At 38.1% G+C, this 15167-nt stretch overlaps 1 protein-coding gene across 1 annotated transcript in view; it reads left to right on the top strand.

Annotated features, from left to right (window-relative positions):
- LOC133522536 (organic cation transporter protein-like) overlaps positions 1 to 14629 on the top strand; it is a 49877-nt gene extending 35248 nt beyond the window's left edge. The window contains exons 4-8 of the mRNA XM_061857902.1: positions 4118 to 4272; positions 7118 to 7762; positions 8134 to 8315; positions 10069 to 10188; positions 10739 to 14629. Coding sequence (XP_061713886.1) covers positions 4118 to 4272; positions 7118 to 7762; positions 8134 to 8315; positions 10069 to 10188; positions 10739 to 10798 — 1162 coding nt within the window. The 3' untranslated portion in view covers positions 10799 to 14629. The remainder of the gene's footprint in view (positions 1 to 4117; positions 4273 to 7117; positions 7763 to 8133; positions 8316 to 10068; positions 10189 to 10738) is intronic.
- Positions 14630 to 15167: the final 538 nt, after the last annotated feature.

The raw sequence follows: 15167 nt of genomic DNA, 5'->3' as shown, positions 1-15167 counted from the left end.
TAAGATTTTTATTATTGTATGTGTTAGTCTGTAAGGTGTGTATATATGGGCCATAGTTGCCTGAAAATAAATGATATTTTATTTAATTTATATCGGAGCGGCCAAGGTAATCACAAATATCTTAACAGTGAACACGCCTCTATTGTCAAGGCGTTAGAGTGCGTGTTCAAATATTATCGAGCACCGCGGCCACTCTGATATATTTGATGGCAACTGCGACCTAAGGCTACAGATAAAGCTGCCTTTCGAGCAAAGATGTGCGTTTTTAATTTCCAATAGAATTGCAGCTGAGCGAAGAAAACAAATGAAGTGATTCTATTGGTTAAATAATCGGACAGAAAGACGGACATGACGAATCTATAAGGGTTCCGTTTTTTGCCATTTGGCTACGGAACCCTAAAAACACATCCCGCAACACATCTTTGGTCGAAACGTATCCTTAGGTACAGTCAAGTCTGAAAATATCGGTTTAAAGATTCTTTATTCCCAGAAGAATTTGTTAATTCACTTAAAATGAGAACTTAAATATATTCATTTTATTTACATATTCCATGTCACAAAAGATATGATATAGATACGAAATTAGTGCCAAAATATGTATACACGACCGTATTGCCCATATATTAAAGTAGTGTATACTTATTTTTGGCACTTTGTCCGTATCGTTATTTTCAGACGTGACCTAACCAAAACCAAAAACTAAAATGACTTATACTTACGCTATGTTGCTACACCTATATAGTTCGTATCATCAACAATGACGATTTATCAAATGTAACCTTTCATAACATGACAATTCGAGTCAAGCCACACGTCTTCATGAATGACACTATCTATACATCTTACCTTCGTCTATGTAGGTATAATATATATATACCTTGTTATTGCAGCTACTTAAACATACAATGAAAAATATCCACCTGAATACATACAATGTGTTTGTGCACGTATAGTGGAGCCGCTAACCACGTATAGTACGATGAATTTTATCGACAAATCACCGCTAGTGGAGCCGCTAATCACGTATAGTACGATTAATTTTATCGACAAATCACCGCTAGTGGAGCCGCTAACCACGTATAGTACGATGAATTTTATCGACAAATCACCGCTAGTGGAGCCGCTAACCACGTATAGTACGATGAATTTTATCGACAAATAAAAATCTAAGCAATGAAATCGTGTAGTGAACTCTGATTTAGACGTACCAGCATCAGCTGCCTGTCTTAAACCAAATAATAATAATAAATCACCCCCCATACATAGGTATGGGGGGTGATTGACAAAAGCCAAAACAGCGGGAGACAAAACATAGAAAAAACATAAGTTTTACCATTTTAAAAATGCACCCTTTCAAAGTTCAAAGCATCAGTTTAGTTCTAAAGAATAATTGCCTGCCGCCGGAATTATCATTTGGAACTAAAGCAACTTAGTTCCACGCACATTACAGAAGGTCTTGTTTGGATTCGTGTAACTTGTGAAATGTTTTAACTAGGGCTATCAATTTGGTAACAACTTTTAGCATATCATGTACAATCATTTAATAATATAAAAGTACAGGTCAAAACCTCGTTTTCAAAGAAATGTGAATTTTCGAAGACCATTTTTATTTTGTTAATTCTCGAGTAATTCTCGAAAATTCTCTCATATCATATCATATCATATATTTATTGCGATCATGTTGGTACAAACAAATACAGATGAAACTTACAAAATTAAAGCACAACATGAGACCCTGTTAGGGTATTGCAAAACTATAACTAAAATCACACACAAAAAAATAAATAAAAGTACATAATCGAACTATTTTTAAATTTATACAAATCAAAATAATCTTGTATAGAATAAAAACAGTTTCCTATTAAATGTACCTCTGTAATGTTTATGCTTGAAATTTGTCTCCTAATTCATAAGCTATCGAATGATTTTTATATTTTAAATGTGCGATAGGTGAATGGACAGATAATGTTAGGTACATTAACCAAGTGCAGTCATGTTTGGCAACATAAAACTTTGAAGGGGTGCAGTTTCAAAATGGTTGAGAAAAAACAGGTATGGGGGGTGATTTGTCGATAAAATTCATCGTACTATACGTGGTTAAGGGGCTGTCAACACCCAATGTCCTTGAAATTGATGTTACTTAAACAGTTTTTTTAAGAAAGACTATTTGTTTTAGTCAAGTAAGAAAAATATATGTTCATATTAATTATATTTCAAAGACCGTGGTTGTACTCGAAACATGATTGAACGAAATCGGCTCGATAGAAAATAATTGCAAAGATTGGTCTTAAAATCACAATTAAACGGTTCTATGTCTTTATTGTTTTGACTTATGGGTCTACAATTAAAATCACAATTACAAAACATTTATATCTAAACCGCTAACGAGTAAAATATTACACTAATAATCCACTTTTTTTAATTTAAATAATTTTCGCATTATTCCCTTGCCCAGGCCCAGTAACATGCGACAGTGTTATCTCATTTACTCCGATACAAATAGACAGTGTGCGCGCTTTAGATATTGACAGCCTCTTAACGGCTCCACTATACGTGGACAAACACATTGTATAGCAGCAGCAAATATAATAGGATACACCGCGGCCGATTCTCCAAACGTAGTCTTCATTTTCCTTTCGGATATTAACATTATTAAAAATATTTTGACAGTTTTTTGTATGTATAGGTATCAATATCAACGTTAACTACAGTTATCCCACTATGTTTGATTTTTAGGGTACCGTACACAAAGTAAAACGGGACCTTATTACTAAGACTCCGCTGTCCGTCCCTTTGGCCGTCTATCACCAGCGGTGGCAGCATGGTTGCATTTCTATCACTTATCACTATGCCTGTCACTTTCGCACTTACTTACTTGTTAGAAAGTGACAGGCGATAAAAATGCGACCGTGCTTAGCCCGCAGGCTATCTCATGAACCGTGACAGTTGAAATTTTCACAGATGATGTATTTCTGTTCCCGCTATAACAAAAAATACTAAAAAGCACGGAACCCTCGGTGGGTGAGTCCGCTCGCACTTTTCCGGTTTTTATTTTTGAACCTTCAATTATTATAAGAGTTAGGGGCATTAACATTTTTGTATAAAATCTGTTGTCGCTTATAATTTTTACACAATTAAAAAAAAAGTCCAACATAGCTGTGGTTAACGTACATCAAAATATGTGACAACATTTTGCATTTTGTCGATGTCCAGAGAGGAAAATGGGGACTACGTTTGTATGGAGAAACGGCCGTGGTGTATCCTCTTAATGCGTTATTATACCTACATCATTTTTGCACTGAAAATCATTCAGTGTGAATGAATTTGCTAATACAATTTGTCAGGCGCTGATTATATCGCATCGTAACCGCGACTGAAATGAGCTGTAAAAACCATAACAAAAATTGAAAAGTAAATGAATTGTGCACATTGTGTATGTAAACCACTGGTATACTGGTTAACACATGGAAATGTGGGCACGTTTTAATAGAATACAAAGTATTAAGCAGATTAGTCTTGTGGTTTAAAGTGAATTATGTATAATCATCAATTGATTTTTATTTTACACCCACGTCCTTTGGCGGGTTTATGTATATCCTGTTAACTTCTAGAACCCAAACCTACAATTCATATAAGTAGATCACTATCGCAAGTACCTATCGCAATAATACAAAAAGCGGCCAAGTGCGAGTCGGGCTCGCCCATGAAGGGTTCCGTACCATTTATGACGTATTAAAATAAAAACAACTACTTACTAGATCTCGTTCAAACCAATTTTCGGTGGAAGCTTGCATGGTAATGTACATCACATAGTTTTTTTAGTTATATCTTTCTGTAATTTTAGAAGTTACAGGGGGGGGGGGGTGGCACTTAGAAACCTCAATATCATTTTTGGAGACCTATCCATAGATACCCCACACGTATGGGTTTGATGAAAAAAATTTTTGAGTTTTAGTTCTAAGTATGGGGAACCCCCAAAATTTATGGTTTTTTATTTTATATTTTTGTGTGAAAATCTTAACGCGGTTCACGGAATACATCTAACTACCAAGTTTCAACAGTATTGTTCTTATAGTTTCATTTTAAACGTATTCATTATTTAATTTGATGTTTCCAGTTTCGGCCGGCGCACGGCGTTCGTTATGACGGCGGTGTTGGCAGCACTGATGGGCTTGATCCGCTCCTTCTCTGTCAACTATGCTATGTACCTTGTGTTTGAGTTCCTGGATGCCACGCTGGGCTCTGGCGTGTACAGCACTGGCTTTATCCTAGGTTAGTAGTTATATTGTAGTTACAGTTCGTTATGACGGCGGTGTTGGCAGCACTGATGGGCTCGATCCGCTCCTTCTCTGTCAACTATGCTATGTATCTCGTGTTCGAGTTCCTGGATGCCACGCTGGGCTCTGGCGTGTACAGCACTGGCTTTATCCTAGGTTAGTAGTTGTAGTTACAGTTCGTTATGACGGCGGTGTTGGCAGCACTGATGGGCTCGGTCCGCTCCTTCTCCGTCAGCTATGCTATGTATCTCGTGTTCGAGTTCCTGGATGCCACGCTGGGCTCTGGCGTGTACAGCACTGGCTTTATCCTAGGTTAGTAGTTATATTGTAGTTACAGTTCGTTATGACGGCGGTGTTGGCAGCACTGATGGGCTCGGTCCGCTCCTTCTCCGTCAACTATGCTATGTATCTCGTGTTCGAGTTCCTGGATGCCACGCTGGGCTCTGGCGTGTACAGCACTGGCTTTATCCTAGGTTAGTAGTTATATTGTAGTTACAGTTCGTTATGACGGCGGTGTTGGCAGCACTGATGGGCTCGGTCCGCTCCTTCTCCGTAAACTATGCTATATGTATCTCGTGTTCGAGTTCCTGGATGCCACGCTGGGCTCTGGCGTGTACAGCACTGGCTTTATCCTAGGTTAGTAGTTATATTGTAGTTACAGTTCGTTATGACGGCGGTGTTGGCAGCACTGATGGGCTCGGTCCGCTCCTTCTCCGTCAGCTATGCTATGTATCTCGTGTTCGAGTTCCTGGATGCCACGCTGGGCTCTGGCGTGTACAGCACTGGCTTTATCCTAGGTTAGTAGTTATATTGTAGTTACAGTTCGTTATGACGGCGGTGTTGGCAGCACTGATGGGCTCGGTCCGCTCCTTCTCCGTCAACTATGCTATGTATATCGTGTTCGAGTTCCTGGATGCCACGCTGGGCTCTGGCGTGTACAGCACTGGCTTTATCCTAGGTTAGTAGTTATATTGTAGTTACAGTTCGTTATGACGGCGGTGTTGGCTGCACTGATGGGCTCGGTCCGCTCCTTCTCCGTAAACTATGCTATGTATCTCGTGTTCGAGTTCCTGGATGCCACGCTGGGCTCTGGCGTGTACAGCACTGGCTTTATCCTAGGTTAGTAGTTATATTGTAGTTACAGTTCGTTATGACGGCGGTGTTGGCAGCACTGATGGGCTCGGTCCGCTCCTTCTCCGTAAACTATGCTATGTATCTCGTGTTCGAGTTCCTGGATGCCACGCTGGGCTCTGGCGTGTACAGCACTGGCTTTATCCTAGGTTAGTAGGTATATTGTAGTTACAGTTCGTTATGACGGCGGTGTTGGCTGCACTGATGGGCTCGGTCCGCTCCTTCTCCGTAAACTATGCTATGTATCTCGTGTTCGAGTTCCTGGATGCCACGCTGGGCTCTGGCGTGTACAGCACTGGCTTTATCCTAGGTTAGTAGTTATATTGTAGTTACAGTTCGTTATGACGGCGGTGTTGGCAGCACTGATGGGCTCGGTCCGCTCCTTCTCCGTAAACTATGCTATGTATCTCGTGTTCGAGTTCCTGGATGCCACGCTGGGCTCTGGCGTGTACAGCACTGGCTTTATCCTAGGTTAGTAGTTATATTGTAGTTACAGTTCGTTATGACGGCGGTGTTGGCTGCACTGATGGGCTCGGTCCGCTCCTTCTCCGTAAACTATGCTATGTATCTCGTGTTCGAGTTCCTGGATGCCACGCTGGGCTCTGGCGTGTACAGCACTGGCTTTATCCTAGGTTAGTAGTTATATTGTAGTTACAGTTCGTTATGACGGCGGTGTTGGCAGCACTGATGGGCTCGGTCCGCTCCTTCTCCGTAAACTATGCTATGTATCTCGTGTTCGAGTTCCTGGATGCCACGCTGGGCTCTGGCGTGTACAGCACTGGCTTTATTATAGGTTAGTAGTTATATTGTAGTAACAGTTCGTTATGACGGCGATGTTGGCAGCACTGATGGGTTTGGCCCGCTCCTTATCCCTCAAATACGCTATGTATCTCGTCTTCGAGTTCTTAGACGGCAGTGACGGCACCCTGGACTTTGGCGTATACCGTATTGAGTTTATTCTATGTTGGTACCTATACTTGGTATACTTGCATCCTTATGGCAACAACGCCTTATTTACAACAAGAATAAGATGAATGTTTTGTTAAAATATGTCACCAGGTAATAATTTCGTCTCCTATTTATATTACAAAACCCGCATTTTGTACCTACTCCACAAAAAATTGATTTCTTGAATAGCCATTTCCAACTATCGTTCTATTCCTACTATTTATATAGATATTTAATAAAAGAGTGCAGATTAACTCTTAGATAATGGATTGGACATCATCCGATTGAAAAATACAAATCTTTGTAAGTTTCTAATATTTGACATAAATTCGCTACTAAATCGTAAATTGATAAAAACTGAATGCTCCTTCACATTAGAATATTAAATCTAGTATCCAGCATAGGTATTTATAATATTATTACAAGCTTTATATTAATTTGCAATGTATCTATATATGTACGGGTCAAATCTTGCAAGTTAAATTTGAGCCACTTCCAGACTTCTAATGAAGCAGAAGATTTGCATACATTATGTAAGTCGGGTGACAATGCAATATTATCGTACTATCCAGCTGATCTAATGATGGAGACAGGATGTGGCCACAGGAACTCTATGATAAAACAACGCAACCTAATTGTGTTTGAAGTTTTTAGAACTGTCTCGATGCCTATTATTTGTCTGTAAAGAAAAGTACAGTCAGCAATAAAAGCTTGTACCAAAAATGAAATTTTTACCACAAACTTATTGTTTTTTATTTCAGCGCTAGAAATGGTGGGCCTAAAACGGCGAGTGCTCGGCGGCAACATCATCTCCAGTTCCTTCGCCATCGGCCAAGTGATTCTCGCCCTAGTGGCCTGGAACGTGCCCTACTGGAGGAACTTAACCCGCGTCCTCTACGTACCATCTTTCCTCTTCATCTTCTACTACTTCCTCATTGAAGAAAGCGTGAGATGGCTGTTAAGCAAAGGCAGGAAACAAGAAGCTGCTAGAATTATATATAAAGCGGCTGCCATTAATAAGAAAGAACTGTCTCCAGAATCCCAAAAGCAGTTAGAATCTCCTGATGAACCTACTGAAGTCACAGTTCCTGAGCAAACATCTTTTAGCGGACCGCAGAAGAAATCGCTGTTTAAACAAGTTTTGAAGTCAAAGATTCTCATGTCACGTCTCTTTATTTGTTCTTTCTGGTGGATTACGGTGACTTTCATCTACTATGGACTATCAATCAACTCGGTTTCTCTGGCTGGGAACCAATACGTGAACTTCATGTTGACGTCTCTGGTGGAGATCCCTGGGTACGCGCTTAGTGTGCTGACGCTGGACCGCTTTGGACGCAAGAGTTCCATCATGACAGCGTTATTTGTCTGTGGATCCGCTCTCATCGCTTTGCCTTTTGTTCCTGAGCGTAAGTTTATATATTTTTTTTTTCTAATAGTTATTTTTTAGATTTTTATAGACAACCTAGTAGGTATTAATTCTCTTAGTTATGTAATTAAAAAAATAATTACCTTACTTAATCCGCAGATCATAGTAAATAGACAGATGTAGCTAGTTACATTATTTTTTCCGTTTTACAGTTTTATACTTAATTCAATTTCATTAATGTCGTCATTAATTCTAAAGCTTAGTTTAACAATATTAGAATAACCTGTAATTATAACCCACTGCATTATTTTCCTTTAGTATCATTCATATAATTCTTACTAGTAGTTAACTTCATAGTCTTCACACTCTCTAGCGTAGAAAGTAGTTTCCAGCCCATTATCCACTTTTCAGACTTATCCTGGATCCACACTTGCCTCACAATGCTGGGAAAGCTGTGCATCAGCATGGCCTTCAGCTCCATATATATCTACACGTCGGAGTTGTTCCCCACTGAAGCGCGTCACTCTATGCTTGGCACCTGCTCCATGATTGGAAGGATTGGCAGCATTGTGGCTCCTCAGACGCCATTACTGGTCAGTATGTAAATAGAAGCAAAATACAAATGGAGGATGGAGTTATTTTCAGTGCTCTGTAAAAAATACTTTATTCAAAGAGCATTCGTTGAATAATTTCGGCATTAAAAAAATTACATGTGGTTTTGTTAGACACCATTTGACGTAAAATTAAGAACAATTGTAGCCACTTACAGCTTCAGGATGCCAACGTCATAGAAGTTGTATGAGAATTGGCGCTGAATTTACTATTTATCTCAGTTGTAAACTAGTTTCAAGGTACAGAACTCTATTCAGGTTGTCTGTCCCGACTATAGTGAAATAAACAGATAGTCTTACAGACTCTAGTGTATAGTGTTACCAAACTTTTGAAACCAATGTCCACACTCTGTGTGCTTATCAAGAAACGGTCACTATCTATATCTACTGTTCAGTTGCAACCACGCTTGTAGTATTCAGATCCCATCCTGTTCCAGACCTGAAATGGGTACAGACCGGCCTAACGATGCTGGGCAAGCTCTGCATCAGCATGACCTTCGCGTCAATCTACATCTACACCATAGAGCTGTTCCCCACCGAGGGCCGCGCCTCCTGCATGAGCTTTTGCTCTATGACGGGCAGGATCGGGAGCCTCATGGCGCCGAGCACGCCCTTGTTGGTTGGTCAGTCTGTAGAGCTGATGTAGAATTGTTTTGTTGTATATTTAGATTTAGGAGTATTAGCTTGAGAATGCATGACATTGTTAGATTTATCATCGTTATTGAATAGAAGAGCTGTAGAATTTTATGTTGTTGAATGTTTTAATGTAGGAAAATTCTAGGTATTATCACAATCGCTCGCAGAGTTGAATCAGTCTGTAAAATAGTATGGTGTCATAAATAGCTTGAGCTTTCTGCTCTTATTGTTAGTTTGGTCACTCCTGAGAGCTGTTGTAGTAGCATTGTGTTTGATATTTATAAGGTAGTAAAAAAAATCATTCCATCGGTATTTCGCTAAAATAGTGTTTGTAACAGCCTGTAGTGCAACGATAAAGTATTTTGATGACTTAGTTTATTTTAAGCATGCTTGACATGTAACGCTTCCATTAGAATATTCTATGACTAGCAATCTATGACCATAGCGTCCATCACTACATCTACACCATAGTGCGATTCCCCACAGACGGCCGCGCCTCCTGCATGAGCTTCTTCTCCATCATGACCTTTTATAATTATGGACTCCACTACATACTTCTACGCGTATGATTTTCTAGACGGCAGAGCCATACATTTATTCAATTTTTTTTTAGCTATCCTCGCAAGGTCTACAACTCGCGGGACCACTAATATGTTATTTGCTATACCATCAAACAAAATCATTCTAAATATGGGAACTCTCCAAGGTTAATTTTGGAACAAAGTAAAAGTTTACTAAAATTCAATTTAATAAACTGAAATAAATGTTATATACGACAGAAAAAGTGACCAAAGCCTCCAGTGCCTGAGGCTGGAATCGAACCAACGACCTTTGCAATTGTGGCAGATGCCTTTAACCGCTCAGCCACCCGGGTCACGGCCGCGTGGGTCGAAATTTTCCCTCGTATATGCAATTTATTAAGGGCTTATGGCGCCCTCTGGCCACCTCTAGGGTAGAACAGTATGGTTCTTACCCCATATCCAAATCAACTCAGGTGATTCCGGGCTAGCGAGACAGAATGGCGCTGCCATATCAATACTATGAGACATGTATAGTATTGTGTCTCATAGAATTAAAATGAAATTTTACTTGATTTCAGATGCAAATAATGGTGTCGCTTCCATACCTGATCTTTGGTGTGATGGCGGGCATTTCTGGCGGGCTCATGTTGCTCACGCCAGAAACTCTGCGGTTACGACTACCGGATACCATCGAGCAGGTAATATATTTAATTAAATTTAATGTAGTGTTAATATACGCATTGTAACCATCACAACTTCTTGTATGTTTGCTAAGTTGCCTAAATATGGCATGAGTTTGAAAATCTTGATCATGTCACTATTGTATACAATACTTTTCCTACAAGTCGTCTATAATAGTACTTTTTTTACTATAAAACCTAAATAATTAATCAAAATTGGTATCTCAGTCGACAAAAATACAGAGTTCAGTAAACAAAATACATAAATGCGCGAAGCCCCGCTAGCCCGTCCCCCCTTTAGTTTTTATATAGGAGCGTAGCACGGCACGTGATTGGTAATTTTTTTTATACTTCACTACAGCGTATCGAAATGAATATTATAGTTGAATTGAGAGCACCTACATGAAAACTACGCAATTATAGTTTGGTAAACGATATCTTTATTCAACCATTACAGTCAACGAGTAGAAAAAGGCGTTTCAATAATGCAACGCATAAGAAAAACCCCTTAATTACTAATTGCTTACAAAAAAAAAAATTGCTAAATTCATATGTCCTTTGGTTACAGGCGGAAGCTATGGTGGTCGCGCCGCGGACGAGCAAACGTACCGATATCATCGTGGATTAACCTGACTATTGACGGTCCACAGGTTTTATCTCGCAGCCTGATATAGGTGTTGATAAGTAAGCGGCCACATACACAACAGTCCAGTACTGTTAAAGAAATTGATTTCTGTACCTTATCGTACAGTCAGCTGCAAAAATATGTATCCAGAGAATCGTCTCATAAATATGGTACTACGCTCTTATTACACTGGAATAAGATGCTATGGGAGATATTTCTGAGTAAGATGTTACACCCATATTTTTACACTTGACTGTACCTTGTGACCGAGACAATTGATGAAAGCTGGCTACCAATCCATATTAATGTCTCTGTGGCATAGAAATATAAACTACTTGATTGCATATTAATATGGAAATGATAGCGCCATTTTAAAAGAATCATACGATTTTTAGGCTTCATTTCCATTGAAGCGAACTGTGCAGATACGTACGGTAAACAATGAATAGCATTGGTTGTATTGTATCCAGCGAAACGGATAAGACAATTATCTGCTCATTTCGGCCTCAGTGGAAAGGCAGCCTTTCCTTTATATCATCAAAGAGAAATTGAAATAGAGGTGGATTGTCAAAGAAAACTTTGTAGCCACAGTAAATTTACTGCCATCTTTTGACACGTTATTAAAATTTTTGAACCCGATTTGACTTTGATCCTTATTGTTTCACCGATATGTGTTAAATTTGTTAAATATCAAAAAGTGGTGCCTTCTTACCGGGCATAGGCCAAGGTCGTGGCGCCATCGCTCGAAACGCACGGCACGCCACTTATTGATTTTGAACAAATTTAATACATATCAGTGAAATAATAAGGATTTAAGTCAAATAGCGTTCTAAAACTTTAAATCATGTGTCGGAAGATGGCAGTAAATTTACTGTGGTTACAAAGTTTACTTTGATATCCACCTGTATTTCAAATTTTCTTTGATATCTTTCGTCGCTTTATAACTGCGAGACCTTTAGCAAACACAAACACATTACAAATGTGTTAAAGATATATGTTTTTGATGTGATATTTATTGTAAGAGAGTGAGGAAAGAGAGTTAATGCTTTCCGAGTATTTGCTAATTAAAAATATAAGTTGCTTAAATATTCGAATCCCGACTTCGTACGTAGCTATGTATTAAATTTAACCTCCAAGACCCTGAGTACAAATTTTTGTACTTATTCCAAAATCTATTTTGAACTTTTATTGTGTACTAAGGATTTGAAGTTCAAAAACAAAACAATTGCTTCTTGGTCTCAGGAGGTTAAAACGTCAAGTATTTAAGTACAATGGGAATCGAAACGTCAAAATGGAAATTATAGGAGTTTTAAATAAAAATAAAAGTACTTCTCTCAAGAGAAATAAGTTGTATCGTAATATCTTTCATATAGCTTGGCTTGGTGACAGCTGTCATATCTATACAAAATAAAATTAAAACGAAAAATTGTATTAAGTTGACAGCTGTCTGAGTACCCAAGCTATGTGATAAATACTATAATGTGATTACACTGGTCAGTAGGGCTAATATGGTCGGTGTTTTATCATCTATCATCATGTCTGTCACGTTCTAACAAGTATGTTAGTGCAAAAGTGACACAAGACATGACAAGTGATAAAAATGCGACCATGATACCGCCGCAGTTAGTGTTAAGAATTTTATTATATTGTACATTTTATTATATTACTGTAGAATTTTACCAAATTAACATTGTATTTGTGCCATTATGTTTGCTTTATGTATTGATTGAATATAATTATAAGGTGTGTGAAGTCTAAGAAATTTGTTCTTTGAATTTGACAGCTATTGGTTTTTAAACGTAAATTTTTGACAATTCAGGTACAGCAAAAAACTTCCGTCGCGGTTTTTCGGTTTAACCATGTTTAACTTCAAAATAGCGACGTTATCTCGAGAATATTGTTTTGTTGTTATCTCAGCAATGTTGGTTAAATTGCAATATTGATAGCTTATTATGCAGTGAACTAAAGTGTGCAGCTAATGCTGAATTAGTCTTGAGACGCGTTTAATCAGTCAACAGCCCGCAATCCATCGTGACTATTCGTAAAGTTCAGCTAGAACTTTCCAAAAAGTAACTACCGAACAACGCCATGTTCGACGAGCACACTTTAACATGGGTCAATTTTTTACTGAAGAAGGAGATCCCTCGTCGGAATATGGCCGTACAACGCCCTCTTCTTTAGCTGGTAAACGTGAGCACTGTTTTTTTCTTAGACTTAACACATCTTTATTAACCTTTTAACCGCCGTAGCCTGATATATACCTAAGATATACAATATCCAGCTCATTTCACCGCAGTCTGTTAAATAAAACAAAACTTCGTGTAGTTTTGTACCAGCGGCGACACGAGCATGCTCGATAAAAAATTCTAAGCGGTTAAAAGGTTAAACGGTACCTACACGGTCTTGTGCTCTCACTTTTAATGTATGAGTGCCGATTTTTACTTTATATGACGATGTTTTTCATCATATTCGATAATATTTGGCGCATAGATATAGTTCCCTATTATGTGCATAATAAGTGCAATTACAACAAGTGCCCTAAAAATCTTTTAACTGATTTACGAAAATGTATGCATATGTTATTTTCGTAACTAACGATCTATTTTTCGTTGTCCTAAATTAGGATTTCATATTCATTCCACACAGAATGAAGAGCTTTTTAAACCAGACAAATTTTATCTAAATCTAACAACAAAAAAATATTTTTATATAAAAATCGGCCCTTTTCGTGAATGCGCTGGTCGCTTTCATCTACAAGTGAATAATGTTTCTTATGTTTGTAAATCCTAATCATGTCATTTTATTTTTACATCATACGTTCAACATGGTATGTAGCAATAACAACGAGAATTTGAAATAGAGGTGGATTGTCAAAGTAAACTTTGTGGCCACAGTAAATTTACAGCCATCTTTCGACACATGATTAAAACTTTTAGAACGCCATTTGACTTTAATCCTTATTCTTTCACTGTTATGTGTTAATAATAATAATAATAATTCAGCCTATATACGTCCCACTGGGCACAGGCCTCCTCTCATGCGAGAGGGCTCGGGCTATAGTCCCCACGCTAGCCCAATGCGGATTGGGGACTTCACATACACCTTTGAATTTCTTCGCAGATGTATGCAGGTTTCCTCACGATGTTTTCCTTCACCGAAAAGCTAGTGGTAAATATCAAATGATATTTCGTACATAAGTTCCGAAAAACTCATTGGTACGAGCCAGGATTTGAACCCGCGACCTCCGGATTGAAAGTCGGACGTCATATCCACTCGGCCACCACCGCTTATTATGTGTTGTTATGTGTTAAATTTTTAAATATCAAAAAGCGGCGCCATCTTACCAGGCATCGGCTGAAGGTAGTGGCGCCATCGCTCGAAACGATGCCGCCACACCTTTGGCCTTTGATCTATCATATCAGTGAAAGAATAAGGATCGAAGTCAAATGGCGTTCTAAAAATTTTGATCATGTGTCGAAAGATGGCAGTAAATTTACTGTGGCTACAAAATTTTCTTTGGCAATCCACCTCTATTACAAATTCTCTTTGGCGATAGCATGTACATTTATACAATTGCGCATTATATATATTTTTTATGATTTATGATTTGTCAATCGTAACGTTTTATTATGAGATTTAATTTTATGATGTATGATATATTTTAAATTATTTTAAATATTAGCTAAATAAATGAGTAATAAATAAACATAGTATAATCGTTGCAGTTTTTCAACGTTTGTAATACTATATAATTTGTGTTTTTAATAAAAATTGTGATTTTACATTTTACTATTTCTAGGAATTTTATTTATTAAATAAGTACGATGGCTATAATACTGTTTACTTAATTTCTATTCTATCTATACGATTTGTTCTTTACCTAACCTTTTGCGTCCCATCGTCCTAACACTAGTACTAACTACTTAATGCAATTTTAAAGTTTAAGAAATGGAAAATAGTTATTTTTATTTCTTTCGATTTTAAAACAAAAAAAAGCATTGTATTGTTGGTCGCTAGAGGTTATGAAAGAAGTATGGAAGGTAGAGGCAAGGAACAGACACTCCTTAGGCAGAATTGTTGCAAAAGTGTCCAGCTGTCAGCTATAAATAATAGTTCCAAATCTCTCCAGAGTAGCGCTAGAGTAGCTAAGAACCTAGCGTTATTGAGGGAGTGAAGTGCGCTGTATATGATTATATTTTTTTCTCAAGTATTCTAGGTATTGTAGCGCCACCTATTTATGGTTTTTTTGGACACTTTTTGGTATATGAAGATTTTGTTCCTTGCCTCTACCTTCCATAGAAAGAAGTTTAATTCCCAACAAAAAAAAAAAAACAATTTAAGAAAAAAGCTAACATTCTTCAAAGTGTTGGAT

This window comes from Cydia pomonella, chromosome 11, assembly GCF_033807575.1.
Source record: "Cydia pomonella isolate Wapato2018A chromosome 11, ilCydPomo1, whole genome shotgun sequence".
Classification (NCBI taxonomy): Eukaryota; Metazoa; Arthropoda; class Insecta; order Lepidoptera; family Tortricidae; genus Cydia; species Cydia pomonella.
Note: the sequence above shows the minus strand (reverse complement) of the source record. Positions and strands in the feature narration are given on the sequence as shown.